The sequence below is a fragment of the Primulina huaijiensis genome, unplaced genomic scaffold (genome assembly GCF_012295235.1).
Source record: "Primulina huaijiensis isolate GDHJ02 unplaced genomic scaffold, ASM1229523v2 scaffold20025, whole genome shotgun sequence".
NCBI classification, from domain to species: Eukaryota; Viridiplantae; Streptophyta; class Magnoliopsida; order Lamiales; family Gesneriaceae; genus Primulina; species Primulina huaijiensis.
The window spans coordinates 16,818-32,536 of NW_027351963.1; the positions used below are offsets into that span (position 1 = coordinate 16,818).

Here is a 15,719-nt window from a genome sequence, read left to right on the forward strand (position 1 = left end):
ATAAAAAAAGTTGAATTAAAGAATGAACAGTTAGAAGACTGAAAACACATTTGTTTGTACGAAGTTGTCCCGTCAAGACAAATCATGGTGTCACAAAAAGAATACTCACGCTTGTAAATATAGGTAGCCGTTTTAATCTTGTAAAAATTGAGGATGTCTTCTTGTTCTTCAATCACTTCCACGCAACCGAATCAATTTCGTCACGTGCAGACTTGTACAACGCAAGCCTCTTAGCTATGGTCTCCCTCTTTGCCATTAGAGATGGATCTTCATCCAACATTTTCCCAAGTTGCTCCCTCTATAAATACAAAACTATTAATTTTATATACTGTCATAATTTTTGTTGACGCACATCAACAATTGCCAGGGACATGGTCCTCAGGCCACTTCGGACATGGAGTTACCACAACTCCCACTTCATATGCCATAAAATTCAATTACTTTGATCCGTATTGAACATTTGATATCAAATCACTTACTATAACTTAATTAGAGTGTATAAGTTTTCAAACTTCTCTCATATGAGATTTAGGTCTCGCAGTAATGATGTTGGATAAATATAGCTTGCCACAACGAAGTTATCATACCTCTCTCCTTCCGATTTGAGTGTAGAATTGATTAAGCAGTGATCTTTTAGCCTCCCGGACTTGGCAATGAACAACGGCCTTTGGAATAGTATTCTTCAACGTATCGCAAACCATGTTAATATATGCAGACACATTTGAACCTATTAACAATCAGAACAGTAACGCATTCCTTATCTTGTTTCTGAAGCAACTCAAGTGATTGTCAGCAAAGGAGGTATCTACAGATACATACCGATTTTCCTTAGATGATTGTCAGCATAACGGTCTACATTTGAAGTTGCGGGGTTCGTATTTTTCTCTGGTTCTGTTTGAAGTTTACGGAAGAACTCTACAGTAAGGTAAGAAGATTCCATTTCCACTAGCCGCAAAACCGTCTTGCGGCTTTCATCACGAAATCTCTCCAGCGCATCATTTGCAGCTGCCGCTATGTCAGATTGAAGTGTTGGGAATCGTTTCAATTCCTGCATACGAAGATTTAAACTTATATATGATTGATTGTCAATCTATTTCTATTATAATGAAAATACTCGTATAAGAGTAAACTGGCTGACTGGAGGTAATGAATGTTCTAGGCAGTCTTGATAATGCGACAGATATTAATATCATTACTGGGAAAATCTAACTCACCCAAAATGTATGGAAACTAAAATTTCAACAGCTTATTAAAAAGAACAAATATACTTCACATCACATGAGCCAAAATATCCACAGGCTGCAGATAAGCATCCAATCAAGGAAATTCAAAGAACTAACTACATTCTTCTGGAGCTAAATTTGAGAACTTGCGACTTTTAGAGCATGCATTCCACAACCAGATAAAGTGATGCAACTCGGGGAAAAAGAAGAAGAAGAATTTCCGTGAACAATTTTCTTACTTAAATCCATTTACCTCTGTTTCTGCAATCGACTTCCTCACCAGTTCTTTCAGTATTAAGTGTACCTACAAAGACCAATTGAAAGAGAGAACAACACATTACTGCAAGAAAATTACATTTGTCAACATCCTTGTAAGGACATTACTTTTTGAAAGTGTGGGAATACGGTTATAAGGACATTAATTAAAACTACTGCGTGCTAAAAAAATTGAAAAACAAATATCGAACCCCATCAACTGAAGCTTCGGCAGGACCCTTGAAAAAGCCAAGCGATCCATCAATCAGCCTTCTGTATCCTTGTTCAGGAGCAATCAAATGAGGCTGATAGCCATCTGCCTCTGAAATAACTTTTCTCACATTACTCTGTGAGAGATGGCGATCTAACGGAAGCTTTTTGAGAGCGGCTGGTAGTTGATGATCAAAGACACCATATATCCTAGATCCACCTGGCCTCCTGCAAAACATCTTTCTTCATATCAATAATCTCACATAAAATTGCAAAAATGGACATATCAACCCCATCATGTCCCAAGTCCGTTGGAGCAGACTGGAAGAAAATAATGTTTTATCCTAACAGTTTGATGCATATAATCATACAAATGAAAGATAAGAGAAACAACTGCGTTTGAGCATTACCCGCCATCCAAATGTTCCTTAAATATACGATCAAATGCACGACACATTTCCAAAATTGTGTACAATTGTGCCTGTAGATGGACATAAAACTCTTAAAACTGAAACCATTCCTAGAACCTAATCATGATCACTTTCAGCTTTTATTTAGACAAAAACATTACCCCACCATCAGTTGCAATTGGCCTGCCAATACGGTCCAACTCTGCATTGAGTTCATCAATAGTCTTGTTTATCAAGGCAATAATGCTGGGAATGCGCTGCCTTATAACAGTCTCCAAATGCTAATGCATCCAAAATGAAGATAAATATTGTCAAAAAATATTTGATAGCCCCAGCGGCCCAGCCAATAGCTGAAGGTTGCATTGTAAGAGAATAATCAAGCTAAAAAATAGAGTTGAGCCTCGGGTTAACTTACCTGAGACAAAAGCTTTGCCAGATATTCTGATCCCATTTTGTGAGCAAGATGCCCATATTCTGGGCTTGATTCGAAATATTCCCTCTCTTTTTGGCGAGCATAATTCATGTTAACATTCTTATTGATATCAGCTTGTGAACGGTTCACTATTCCAACCCATGGATGCTGTAGCCTGTATGCTTTACCCTCGAGTACCTAAAAAAGTCCAAATTAAATTTGAAAGTTAAATAGAGGAAACATTGCAAAACATGAAAATATTCAAAATCAAATGTATTATGGAGCAATAAGATTGATATTCAGTCAATTTCAGTGCCATGTGCATTCTCAGACCACTAATGAAACTGGAATGAACCCGTACATCTTGTGCATTGGTTCCTTTGTCCATTAGATCAAGTTTAGTCAGAACACCAAACGTCCTTTCACCTAAAAATGCAAATCTATTGAGTCATCATTTTGGTCAATATGGAAGTTTGTCAGATAAACAAGCGCACAAACGAGGAGGGAGTGATGAGAAAGAGTCTAAAGAGTACCTGTTGGATCAACTTCTTTAGCAAGTTTTATGGCGTCGGAAGTGGCTATATCTTGGTTAGCTGGAGAGATGGCCAAAATGATGCAATTTGGCTGGAAAAGAAAATATTATAAAAAATAAAGTAGTGAAAAAAAGAATGAGGGAAAGAGGGGAAATCCAGATGCCAACACTTGTCATTACATACACCGATGCTTTAAAAAGCAATGCAAGTGGTAGTGTTAGTAGAGAAAAGGGGCCAACTCAATCCAGGAAAAACGACAAAAATTACAATATAGGTACAAACTAGATTTTGAAATTTGAAATATTAATATTTATACCTTTTCAACATAGGAGCGAACCATCATTTCAATATCCTCAACAATACTCTCAAGCTGTCCCTCTGGAAGAGTTGAAGAAATGTAAGAATTTTCTCTTTCCAGTAAATTAGAAACAATATTTTAAAGACATTATTTCCATGATATGTACCTAGATTAAAACAATGGTTGGGTTCTCACCTACAGCTACCTTTGTCAATCCAGGAAGATCGATGAGTGTCAGGTTCACAACTGCAAGGATAACATATCCACGTGATAGTCAAAGGAAAAATAAAAAAACTGAAGAGGCAAAAATGTGTGTTTGCATGTGCTTGTGGTCCAGGTGAGTCTTGAGTAATGAAGAACAAAAAAAATAATGAAAATTAACCATACTATGTTTGCAATGCCATTAAGTTAGAGAAGAATTTGATGATATACAACAAACTGATATCCTGTAAAAGTTTTCCAGCCTGTATATAGGCTCAGTATTGAGCTTATAAAGAAGCTAAATTGTTCGATCATATAAGTTAACAAGAGTCTCGTAATGCATAACCAACATCACATGCTCTGTTTTAGATCTTGATAAAAACACCAGCAATACAGAAAAAAACAATGAGAAAGTAGTAAAAATAACTATTCTGCAACATTACCAACACTGGAGAAGCAATTAAGGAGAAGGGCAGTGACAAACCACTTGGAGAATATATGCTGAGGTGAATAGGCACATTAGATATTTGCTTAGATTTCCCTGTTATGCGATCCGTCTCATCTGCTATTTCCTTTCGTACAGCAGCTGCGCTATCCCAAAATGCATAAAAATTGAGGGATTGAAATGTTTTTGCCATCAAAACAAGTCAAGATGAACCAGCAGAACAAAACGTGTCATTCCTCACCAAGTGAAATTGTAAGAAACAAAACTCCCTACATCAAGATTTGAAAACAAATTTCTTTTGAAAAAAAAATCATATTGTACGATTTCTTAAGGCTTCGAGCATGGAATATAACATCCATTGGCATCAATGCATGCAATTTATCAGTTTGATAAGAGGTTGCAAAGAGGCTAATGGTGGATTCAAAACCCAAGGCTCTAACATTCATCAAGTTCATTTAGTAGAATACTCTATATGTGTTATAATATAACCTACGCAATCCTAAAAAAAATGAGCCAACTTTTGTATGTGTAGAACAAGGAACTCAGATTGACGTATGCCTCAGCATAGATTCAAGATATACCAAACTAGTCAAGAAAAAAGAATGATTCCCATATCGTATCACTCACTCAGATAATGCTTCTTTCTCTTCTGAAGTCTTATTCTTCGAATATAGAAACTGATAAAAAAATGTTAATACAGAAGAAGTATAATATTCCAATGCTGACATCATGAACATTAAATGTATTGCTACAAACCACTCAAGGTTCATAGTTGGAGTCTATGACATGTCAGGTAGTTAAAGTGGTCTAATTTCTCAACCCAACAGGGGATCCATCTAGCAGCTTCCCTGATGAATAAGACTTTGAGAGTGGATGCAGAAGCGCCTTTGAAAAGAACATTTCCAAGACGCCATATGCAATCCATCATTCTTAAAGAGGTACTTTGTACTAAATTAAAAGGTCTCCATTACAGGGAAGCAAAGAATTCCTGATTATGAGGGTAAGAAACATTTATTTTACTTGAAATGTACGTAGTCTACAGGCATTTAGCAAGCAGTAAACGTTCTAGTAATCAAAGAGAGGAAATAAACTTTGACTAGAAAATCTTGCATACCAAAGTCAGTAAATTTCTTCTTTGGTGCATGTAAAAACTCTGCATACTCTGCCCCTCCCTCCGTTTTATGAAGTTGCAACACCAAGGGCCTCCTTGTAACAATGCCTTAAAAGTAAAGAAGATCACAACAAGAACAGATGACAGCATGTTCCCAGTAATTATGACTAATAACTGCATTTGTGGTTTAGTACAAGCAAACACTATACTTTTAATGATGAAAAAAAATTGTACTTGATCAGGTCTGGATACAAAAAACCATTTAAAATTTTGGTCAACTATATGCAAAGAATGCTACAGTGTTGGATTCTATGTCCAGAAACCTTCAAAACCAAATTTCCACAAACCTTCAAAAACAAATCTAAATCTTATAAAACACTTTGTTAAAATAATACTTGGTAAGCTAAACTCGGATTATAAAAATAAAGCCAATCATGAAACTTTTCGTTCTCTGATAAGAAATAAAACGCAACTATGAGTAAATCACACGCGTTACAATTGTGAAAAATGAAAAAAGAAAAAAAGTACGGGAAAATTACCAGATCCCCGAGGCAGAAAATCTCGCCCCACCACGCTTTCCAACACCGATGATTTACCCGAACTCTATAGTATATTGAATTAAAACGAAGAGCAAATCAAATTAAAAAAATGGAAATGAGGAAGAATGAAAAATGACCTGGCCACCAACAACGGCGACTGACGGAAGGGCTTCCCACAGGGACATGCCTTCGCCGCCATGATCGCCTAAAACAGTGCATGCTCTTTGGATTCTGTTCACTAGACCGATCAGACTCTCCATTGTCGCCATTTCTCGAGATCTGGAAATGCAATAAATTCGTTGGTAGGATTGGATCTGTGATCCGCGTTTTTGTTTTATGGGAAAATGAGAAAACAATATGCGAGAGAAGAGGAAACGGAAAAAACGGTCGAATGCGTGACGTGTATTAATATTGCCAGCATATATTTCTCATTCAACTCTATTTTTTATTTCAGAATTTTCAATAATTATAAAGGAATTGGATCAATTGTGATTTATGTCGATATTATTATTGTTTACCATAATTATGTGTAATTTATTGCATTTCACCTTCATGTTAATTTTTTTAAAAACTTGTACGAGTGCATTGTGATTTTATTCTTTTTATCATTCAAGAAAATTTTGATTATGANATTTTCATTTATATATGTAATAATAAATATGTATTCATGTTAAGACTATATACTTGAGTTTAACTACACCACAAAAATTAGCTCAAAAGATAAGAATTGTTCAAATATATATATAATTCTCAAAAACTTTATTCAGTGGAACATCTAACAAACTCTTTTGTTAAGATTATAGACTTGAACCGCATAAAAATTTAATTTTTTATATATATTATCTAGTAATCCATCTCTATTTATTAGGTAAAAAATCTCTAACACAAGATAGCTAATAGGTCAATTTTATTTGGCGAAGTCCACTTTTGTCATGAACTCTTTAGAAATGCAAAATTCATGGGACTCCTTGCAATGTTTTTGAGTAATAATGCAGACACCCACCAACTACAATATAATATATAACACACATTTACAGACTGGATACAACAGAAAAGTACCATCGGAAGGCGGATGCCATCCAATAGTAATCACTACGCATAGCGGGCAAATGGACTTTGAATGGCATGAAATAACCAACGAGGATGCACACTCATTGCAAGATGCAAATACTTCAACTTTGCCCAAATTATTAACAATTCGAACAGAAAATATTTCATCCAATAACTAATATTACAAACCTTAGCTCCATAAAAAAAACATATTTAAAAACCCACGTCCAAACTTGAATGTCAAAATGGGTTAATTTTAGATCATATAATAGGAAATTAAACACCCAACCCAATCCGAACATTTGTCTAGGGACAAAAATCACAGGGACCTAAAAACTATATATAGATGATCAAAACACAAGGATGAATGTTAACTGTAATTCGAATCACAGTTAATAGCCACTACAACAACCGCAGATGAGATTGCAAATTTAGACTGCAAATTTACAATCGAATTAACTGTAATTCAACTAATATTTCAAAAATGTTAAAGAGTAAACTTCAACACCCTTCTTGGTTTGATTCTGTGCGACTATTGTTGAGTGAGGGTTTCTAATCTAAGTCAGAAGCATACTGCACATTGCACTGGATTTTGCTCGTCATGATTATGCAAACAAAGACGGGCTGAATATACGAGATGAGAAGAGACCAATTACGAGGTTTGCTAAGAACTGCGCCTCAGCACTGCAATAGACTCATTTGTTATTATGTGTTGCGTGTCAGCCGCTTCTTGCTACAGTCCTGCATGGTTATTGGGAGATCATCAAGAACCAGAAAATTTGAGGATAATAACCAAAGAACAGATGATCATATCACAAAATTTAGTGTTTAATTTGGATTAAGTCACATGAGATGGATTATATTCACCAAGTGACTGGCGACGCAAAGGATCATTAATTGAGCTTCTTCCATCTGCCGTACTGCGTGCAGCAGTGTTTGATGATCTTAAAGTCTCTTCAAGAACTCTTGACGAAGTTGATATTTTTCCTGGATGGAAGAGTGAGAACTTAAGGTCGAAGAAATTGAAAATTCATACAAAATTCAGATTAAACACATCTGAGCTAGTTACTTTCAACTGGACTTCAGACTTGGCAGTTCTCTCAGTAATAGCTAGATTGTCTCTTAGTTGCTGCATCTCACCCTGTGACAACAGCTTACAGCTATAGTGAGAACTCGTCTCATTAATACTTAAAAAGTCCAATTGTTAAAGCCATAGTCACTGGGTTAAATTACCAAGAATCTTCTTTCTTCAAGCCATTGTTTCAAAGGCATCACCTTGTCATTAGCCACAACACTTGCCACCCTATTTGCTGTTACTTTTGCACGAGCTAGCTCTCTATCAAGAGTTTTTCTTTCCTCCTGAAGAATTCAGCAAAAGCTGATCACATATTAGGGTTTCATATCGCTGAATAATGCATGAAACACAAGTGTACTTTCGTATTAACCACATTACATTCATCTCCTGAACTTTACGTTGATAATCCCGCACAGCATTGGCAGCAGTGCCACAAGCAAGAACAGCCTCTTCAAGTCATGCACAGTTTGAGTAAGCCTTTCCACCTCTGCAACCTTCTGGCGGTGTATTCTGTCTAAAATCTTATACTCTTCCTGATAAATCATAAAAAACTTCATGCTAGAGGGGAAAAAAAGGGAGAAACAATCAATGTTCAGATGTGTTCTTAAAACCAAAGAGCGTGCAAGACCGCAAAACCTGCCATATGTCAATCTGTTTAATCAATTCTTGGTTCTTGTTTTGGAGATCATCCACCATAGAAGCCTTCGTCAATGCAACCTGCACAGTTCTCTCTGCTTCCAGTAGAGCAGCCTCTTTCAACTTAGTAAGCCGGTCCATCGCTTTGTTATCATCCTGCAGCTGTGCAATCTGGAAGGGGGGGGGGTATCAAACAAATTAAAAAATGCTCCCCAAATGGAGGTAGCCTAAACAAAATTTTAGCGAATATGAACCTCCTGCCAAACAAGCTTGATCTCAGCTTCCAAGGGGGCCAAGATAGCTTCGATTGGAGTCATATCGTGTCAGTAAACCGGTCAGATCTTTATTATTCTAGCTTAAAAAAACAAGCATTTACAGAAATGTGTTCCAGGAACAAATAAAGGAAATAAGAAACAAAAAGGACCTCTTCCTCTGCTTTCTCTCGGAGGCGCTCCGACAACTTCAACACTCTTATCAGGCACGCATCCTTATCTGCAAGCCACCAGAAAAGGATATACGCTGTCGTTTCCTCAGTAAAGGGTCAAACTTTAACACATCTCACACATTTCATAAAACATAATAATAAGAGCAAGGACACATGAACGGCAGCGTTTCACAAGATATCCAAGCGCCGTAACCAGCTAAGAAGACTAACCTCTGACTTCATTCTCGAGGCGGTTAAGCTCACAAGAAAACAACTAATATGTATACAATAATTTTTTTTTAATGAAGATAAAACAATAGGCGTTATTTTTTTTTCGTATATTTGTCAAAAGCTTATCTATTTCATGCATTTTTTTGTTATATAAACTATATTTTTTAAATTAGTATCAGTTTATTATAAAAGCATTACAGACAAGATCTTATTAATTTATCATACTTAATATTATATGGATTTGTGTAGCTAATGACAACGCGATAAATGCTTAATCAAAAGAGTGATATTTTGTTACTTAAAAAAAAGTCAAATTCATTGTATGCAAACCTAAAATAATAACCTGAAGCTTTTAGTCGTGGTCAATTTTTTTTTTATTTTTATGGTTATTATTATTATATATATATATTATAACCAAAATAATTTTTTAAAAAAAATATCCGGCATTAAATAAGACGCCAAGTGGCATCTTAGAGATGAAAGGAAAACAATTGAAGACAGATGAAGAGTACAACACAACAAAAGGATTCTGTAAGAGAGATGCATTTAATTGATAATAATGTGAAATGATAAATGAAGCGTGTAATTAAAAAAAATACAAACTTTCACAATTTACAGAGAGTGTAATTAAAAAAAAAAACTAGTTTTTCATCCAATTATTTTTTCTGATTAATGATCAAAATTAGCAAGTATGATAATTTGTCTCCATAACGTGATTGTTTATCAAATTGAAATATTTATTGTTTTCATATACATATAGATCTTAACTATGAAACATTGAATAAAAGAGTCATTTTTATATTTCGATTGAAAAATCATATCACGCTTGTATTATTAGAAAATGAATGACATAATATGTTTATATATATATCCAAACCACTGTTTCAAGCAATCATATATTTTTTTGCGTAAAATATATTATTTATCTATATAATTGAAAATAGAGTAGAAAATATTTTGGTATACGAAATATTGATTAATCGAGAAATTAATACACGGATTATTGTAAATTAATTAATTAATATATGATCTAATTAAATTTTGGAAAACTAAAATAGTGATTAGGGTTTGCTATGATCAAACAATTATCAGTATGTCAAAAAATATAAATGTTTGTCAAAACGCAATTTTATTTATTTATACTCGTAGCAATGCGGAGTGTATCTGTTTGAGTGCTAATGAGACAAACTATTAGGCGCGAGAGTCCAGGGAGGTACGTGTTTATCTGCTGGCGTTGTTTCATATCCCTTAAAAAATAGCTTTACTCTTTCCGTACCACCAATCATGTCCCCAACATGTACAATAATACCCATTAAAAATTAGCGTCACTTTTTTACGACATATCTAGTCGATCATATCAAGCAATGCAACGTCAAAAACTTGACGTACGAGAATTTTTCAGGAGATCACACATCTCAGTATTACTATCACTTATGCACACTCAACTCAACATTCTCTCCGATAAGTATAGAAATGTGCTTATTGGGAGATTGAAACTCATGACCTCGCTCTGATACCAATTGTTATGATCAACTGTTTACCAATAGGAAAAAAATTATAGCTATTAGCCAATGACAACTTTATTTCCTTATATTCGTGGCGACACAAAGTGCTGTGCTTGGGTGTTAATGCGTCGTGCTGTTAGGCTCACGAGTCCGGTAATGTGCGTGTCTATCTACTGGTGTTGTCTTATATCTCTTAAATACTAGTCTTACCATTTTCTTATTGTCTGCCCTATTCTCAGCATAGATAATATTACCATTCAATATTTTAGATCAAGCGACACAATATGAACACCTTGACGCATGGGAATTTCACATTAATCCATCATTTTCAGTATTACTCTCACTCATACATACTTAATCCAACAAAATTGCTTAAATCATCCAAAAACAGTACATTTGGATTCCGACTACATATATTTACTTATTATATCTTATCTATATATATTTGTTACAAAATTTATTGAATCATAATTTTAGTAATATATAACTATAGAGTATGTCTCACATTCTCACGAATATTTATCTGTGAGACGGGTCAACCCTACCGATATTCACAATAAAAAATAATACTTTTAGCATAAAAAGTAATACTTTTTCATGGATAACCCAGATAAGAAATTCAACCACGAAATTGATTCGTGAGACTGTCTCACAAGAATTTTTGTGATAACTATATATATTTTTTTATATTTTTATATATACGTCTAAAAAATATTATAATTGAGTATATAATTTATCTAGTAAGATATATTTTTATTATTAATAACTCTAATATTTTAATACAAAAATTACTATATTTATCCATCATGATATAATTTTTAAATAAGCATACTTTTTAAAGAATTTAATCAATAAATGAAACGAAAATAAAAATATATATAATTGAATTTAATAATAATAATTAGATTTAAAAGCAATTTAAGTTAAGACTAAAATTCACTTTTTATTGGATCATATACTAATTAAGCATTTTACAATAATTTATGTTTTAATTTGTCAATAATTTAGGTAAAAAAATACTTTTTACTCATTAAAAATATGAGATAAAATATCATATTAAAAAACTTACAAGTGAACGGTCTCGAATGTGCTTATCATAGCTAACTTTAATTTACGGACTTTGCTTTCTATTTTAATTACAAATATTTATATATGTAATACAAATAAACAAATTCTAAAAAAAATAATTATAAACAAAGAAAAAAAAAGGATAAAGAATTCAGTTGGCACTGATCTATTTGTTTCCTAAAACATAAGAGGAAAAATGAACCGTCGCATACGATTTCCCAAAATATATTGTCTTCCTCGAACTTAGATTACACCATCCATGTCACTGTAGTTTCGTACAACTGTCACTCCCAATAACCAAGCACTCTCTTTTCCCAATTCTCATCTTCACTCAACAGACCTGGGATTCCAACCATGTCCTCCCCAGACTCCCCACTCCTACCCCTCCGACAGCCCTCCCGTGCCTCCTCTCTATCCCTCCTCCTCTCTCGCTTCGCCTCCATCACCCGTCGCCGGGGCGGTGCATCCGTCGTTGTCCGAGAGAGCGCCGCTCGCGAGCTCGAGCAGCGCCGCGCTGACTGGGGTTATTCCAAGCCCATCGTTGCGCTAGATGTGATGTGGAATCTGGCTTTCGTGATTGTGTCTGCAGTTATGCTCATTTGCACTTTGGATGAGAACCCTAACATGCCGATCAGGGTTTGGTTGTGTGGGTATGCGATTCAATGTTTGGTTCATGTGGTTCTTGTTTGGGTTGAGTACCGACGGCGTTCGCGATGGCTAGTGAGAGACGGTGGCGGGGAGGAAGGTAGTGGAAGTGAGAATGAGGAGGAGAATGGGAATGGGAGAGTTGGGGTTTTAGGGGTCGGCAATCGATCGAGGTTGGCAAATTCCAACATAATTTTACTTTGTTGCGTTCTATGAATTTCAGTGTTCTGTGGGTGGGTTTTATGCAATCTTCTTGTAAACAAATAAAACGTAGTGCAAATAAAAGGAGTCCGCGATTTGCTACTACTGAAATTAAAATATCTGCTTTTGCAAATCAGTTGTGAGTATTAATCTTTCTATTCTCTGTTCTTGAACTCTATCTGTGTGTTTTCCAGCTTCATTGCATGCACCTTTAATTAGTCCAACGGTATTATCATTCTCAATTTCAGTCCCCCAATCGAATATATTTATATGCTCATTTCTATTCCCTTGTGTCACCATTCATGCACATTGTCTTGGCCTTATCCGGAGCCTTCTTTGCTGATTCCGTATTCTGATAACAACAGAAAAAGTTAGGAACTTCTTTCCTTTTTGATAGGTTGAAGTTGGATCCTGCCTAATTTAATTTCTCTATCGTTCAATCTCAGGGACAATCATTATCTTAATATGTAGTCCTTTTGTAGTCCACTCACAAAGGTTTGAATAGCTGAGCCTCCCGAAATTAGTTTTTGCATATTTAGTTGCCAATTATGGATGCTTATATAAACCGCTGCTAGAAGTTTATTGCTTCCCATACTTGGTTAACTTCTATGGCTCCTGTAATTAGTTTGCGTAGTGTCCAATTATGAAAGCCGATATAAACTGCTGCAATAAGCTAATTTCTTCTGATGCTTAGCTAACGTTTATTTAATTTCAGTACAATGAAGCGCTGTGAATCTGTGAACACTATAGCCTCTTTCCTGTGGTGGATAGTTGGCTTTTACTGGGTTGTCTCAGGTGGTGAACTTCTCTTGAGAAGTGCTCCGCGCTTGTATTGGTATATCTGAAACCAACTTCTTTAATGTTTCTGCTTGTACTTCATTGATTTTTATGTTTGTCACCATGGACATAATACATCTCAGTGTTTTTTCAAAAACATTATCAATGCAAATCCGAGTCATGAAATCGATATCCAAATGGCTATACCCTGTGTTAGAAGAATTCTTTCTCCCTTTATTGATTTTCTTCCTCGTTAATAATCATTCTTCTTTTTATCTTCAAACTGATGAAACGGAAGTCATGCTTATGTCATCATTTCTTGCAGAAATAATTGCTATTAAAAGTTTCCTTTGCCCTGACACTGAGTGTGACAATTGACCTCTTTTGCCTTTTGGGTTATCATTAGCAGCAAGTTATGTTAAAATGTATAATAATTATCTCTCCACCTTTTGTATTTTAAGCCGTACCTCAATGGAACCATCAACTGTGCATCTATTGAATTTGTTCTGAAATGATTCTGTTGAAAACTTCTTCGGCTGATTTTGAAGTTTTTCCCCTTCTACTTCCCTTGCATATTAACCTCAGTAATTAAAACCTAACAAAGCGCTCCTAGGTTTAAGGACATCCCGATGCCTAGACTCAACCAAGGCTCTACCTTTTCATGAAGTGTGTACCTCGGCAGACCTTGAAAGTTTTGAGACATACTTAAATGCAGAGATCACAAATCTTTATTGTTGTTGATAAGTTTGTAAAATATTTTTAGATTCTAAATTATGTTAACTTCATTTCAATTAGGCACATGACTCACCTTGCACGACAACCTTCTCTTAGGTTCAAGGACACTCATGCACCTTAGGACTTCGTGAGCCTTTAGTAAATATGTTATTAGTTGTAGAAAGAGACTCTCAGACCCACTGATACTTGATGTGTTGCAGGTTGGCTGTTGTCTTCTTGGCATTTGATGTATTCTTTGCCATATTTTGTGTTGTTTTGGCATGTCTTATTGGGATAGCACTATGTTGCTGCCTACCATGCATCATTGCAGTTCTTTATGCCATTGCAGGCCAGGTATGCCACGATGACCTCTAGCTGAATTTTAATGATATTTCAATTTTAAAATCCTTAACCCTCTTGCTTGGATGATCAGGAGGGTGCATCAGAAGCCGATTTGAGTGTCCTTCCTAAGTACAGATTTCAAACCTGCAAGGATGAAGATAGGCTAGGCTTTGGAGCAGGAAGAATGGTTCCTTTTGAAACAAGCAGTGGAGCAAATGAGCGAATTCTCTTACCTGATGATGCAGTAAGTTTATCATGTGTTGGTGTTTTTTGTGTGCATGTGTTCCATCTCAAATATCAAGCAGATGATTCAGAACTAGTATGCACATGCACTGAATATTGCCTCTATATTTATAAAGTAAAGCTTGGATTCGATTTTTATTTAACGGAATCTAGTTTGGCTCATACCTAAAAAAATAGCTGTCTTGATTCAAGCTCATAGATATGTTAAAAATCAACCGGATGTTTGCTAGCGGTCGAATAAAGTAGTTTATACTCGAAGTTAGCTCAAGTGATAAAGCTATTTTGATTCAGTTACCCCTTTAATCGACACAAAATCATAATGTTGAAGGAAACCAATACCACGACCCATCATCATTTAAAGATCTCAACCCATTCATCATTTAAAGATCTCAACCCATTCATTTGGTTGTGAGTAAGAAACTTCCGTCACATTTACTTATTCATTTGGTTGTGAGTGAGAAACTTCCCTCACTTTTGCTTATGGACGTACCCCTTCATTCTGCAAAAATTTGAGTTCATGCTACCATGCACCCATTTTGATTTTCCATTTGTGGGCCACCGCATATGTTTGATTTCCTACTTGGACTTGAAAATGTTCTTCAGGAATGCTGCATATGTCTGTGCGAATACGAGGATGGGAACGAACTCCACGCTCTTCCATGCAGTCACCACTTCCATGATACGTGTATTGTGAAGTGGCTTAAAATGAACGCAACATGCCCATTATGCAAGTACAACATTCTCAAGGGAAACGAACAAGTCTAATACGAAGGAGGAATACTCAGAGTCTTGGTCGATTTATTTATTCTGATATTTGCACAATGTATATACTTGAAGTTGGGATAATAGAGACTGGAAATGCTTTGTGTTGTTCTGAGAATAAGGTAATGGCTTATATTTATATATTATTACATTATAAGTCAAATTTGTCACGAAGAAAATTTGTGTAAGGTTTCTTCCCTTCTCCCATTACGTCTGGCACATTCAGTGATTTGTAGAACCTAGTGTTGTTTGCTATAGAAACTATGGAAAATTTCTCAATACGCGTAGCATTCAAAAATGTAGAAGTACTTAGTAAAAATTTAATTAATGAATTTAATAAATAATAATAAAAAATAATAAATCAATCAATAAAAATATTTATTCTAATAAAAGATTTTACATGTAGATA

At 35.2% G+C, this 15,719-nt stretch overlaps 3 protein-coding genes across 7 annotated transcripts; 1 reads left to right on the forward strand and 2 right to left on the reverse strand.

Moving 5' to 3' along the window:
• Nucleotides 1–6,015, reverse strand: LOC140966041 (phragmoplastin DRP1C). The gene is made up of 16 exons (XM_073426327.1): nt 5,775–6,015; nt 5,638–5,701; nt 5,102–5,206; nt 4,027–4,128; nt 3,537–3,587; nt 3,360–3,421; nt 3,044–3,134; nt 2,872–2,936; nt 2,514–2,708; nt 2,260–2,379; nt 2,099–2,169; nt 1,691–1,916; nt 1,477–1,527; nt 820–1,048; nt 588–727; nt 1–298 (listed from the first exon to the last, which is right to left on the reverse strand). The coding sequence occupies exons 1-16, from the start codon at nt 5,904–5,906 to the stop codon at nt 173–175; spliced, it is 1,830 nt and encodes a 609-aa protein (XP_073282428.1). The 5' UTR covers nt 5,907–6,015; the 3' UTR covers nt 1–172.
• A 917-nt stretch (nt 6,016–6,932) lies between these two features.
• On the reverse strand, nt 6,933–8,945 carry LOC140966097 (microtubule-associated protein 70-2-like). Of its 5 annotated transcripts, XR_012173242.1 has the most exons (7): nt 8,653–8,945; nt 8,399–8,569; nt 8,141–8,295; nt 7,921–8,046; nt 7,757–7,828; nt 7,555–7,674; nt 6,934–7,428 (listed from the first exon to the last, which is right to left on the reverse strand). XR_012173242.1 is itself a non-coding variant. In XM_073426432.1 (5 exons), exons 2-5 carry the CDS (start codon nt 8,144–8,146, stop codon nt 7,633–7,635), a joined length of 246 nt encoding a protein of 81 aa, XP_073282533.1. In that variant the 5' UTR covers nt 8,147–8,295; nt 8,399–8,945; the 3' UTR covers nt 6,933–7,632. The 5 variants fall into 5 exon arrangements, 2 of the variants coding, with proteins under 2 accessions (XP_073282533.1, XP_073282532.1); XR_012173241.1 differs by having other exon boundaries at nt 6,933–7,674; XR_012173243.1 differs by having other exon boundaries at nt 6,933–7,428; nt 8,399–8,945.
• Nucleotides 8,946–11,808: 2,863 nt separating this feature from the next.
• LOC140966096 (E3 ubiquitin protein ligase RIE1-like) lies at nt 11,809–15,518 on the forward strand. The gene is made up of 5 exons (XM_073426430.1): nt 11,809–12,444; nt 13,188–13,307; nt 14,185–14,317; nt 14,397–14,549; nt 15,152–15,518. The coding sequence occupies exons 1-5, from the start codon at nt 11,981–11,983 to the stop codon at nt 15,311–15,313; spliced, it is 1,032 nt and encodes a 343-aa protein (XP_073282531.1). The 5' UTR covers nt 11,809–11,980; the 3' UTR covers nt 15,314–15,518.
• Nucleotides 15,519–15,719: the final 201 nt, after the last annotated feature.

Coding starts and splice junctions, on each gene's coding strand:
- LOC140966041 (XM_073426327.1), bottom strand. CDS start 5,906: ATGGCGACAATGGAGAGTCTGATCGGTCTAGTGAACAGAATCCAAAGA. Junction 3,135..3,359: donor TTCGCTCCTATGTTGAAAAG/GTATAAATATTA, acceptor TTTCTTTTCCAG/CCAAATTGCATCATTTTGGC. Junction 2,380..2,513: donor TGGCAAAGCTTTTGTCTCAG/GTAAGTTAACCC, acceptor TGGATGCATTAG/CATTTGGAGACTGTTATAAG.
- LOC140966097 (XM_073426431.1), bottom strand. CDS start 8,715: ATGACTCCAATCGAAGCTATCTTGGCCCCCTTGGAAGCTGAGATCAAG. Junction 8,570..8,652: donor TCAAGCTTGTTTGGCAGGAG/GTTCATATTCGC, acceptor CCCCCCTTCCAG/ATTGCACAGCTGCAGGATGA. Junction 8,296..8,398: donor AACAGATTGACATATGGCAG/GTTTTGCGGTCT, acceptor ATGATTTATCAG/GAAGAGTATAAGATTTTAGA.
- LOC140966096 (XM_073426430.1), top strand. CDS start 11,981: ATGTCCTCCCCAGACTCCCCACTCCTACCCCTCCGACAGCCCTCCCGT. Junction 13,308..14,184: donor AGTGCTCCGCGCTTGTATTG/GTATATCTGAAA, acceptor GATGTGTTGCAG/GTTGGCTGTTGTCTTCTTGG. Junction 14,550..15,151: donor TTCTCTTACCTGATGATGCA/GTAAGTTTATCA, acceptor AATGTTCTTCAG/GAATGCTGCATATGTCTGTG.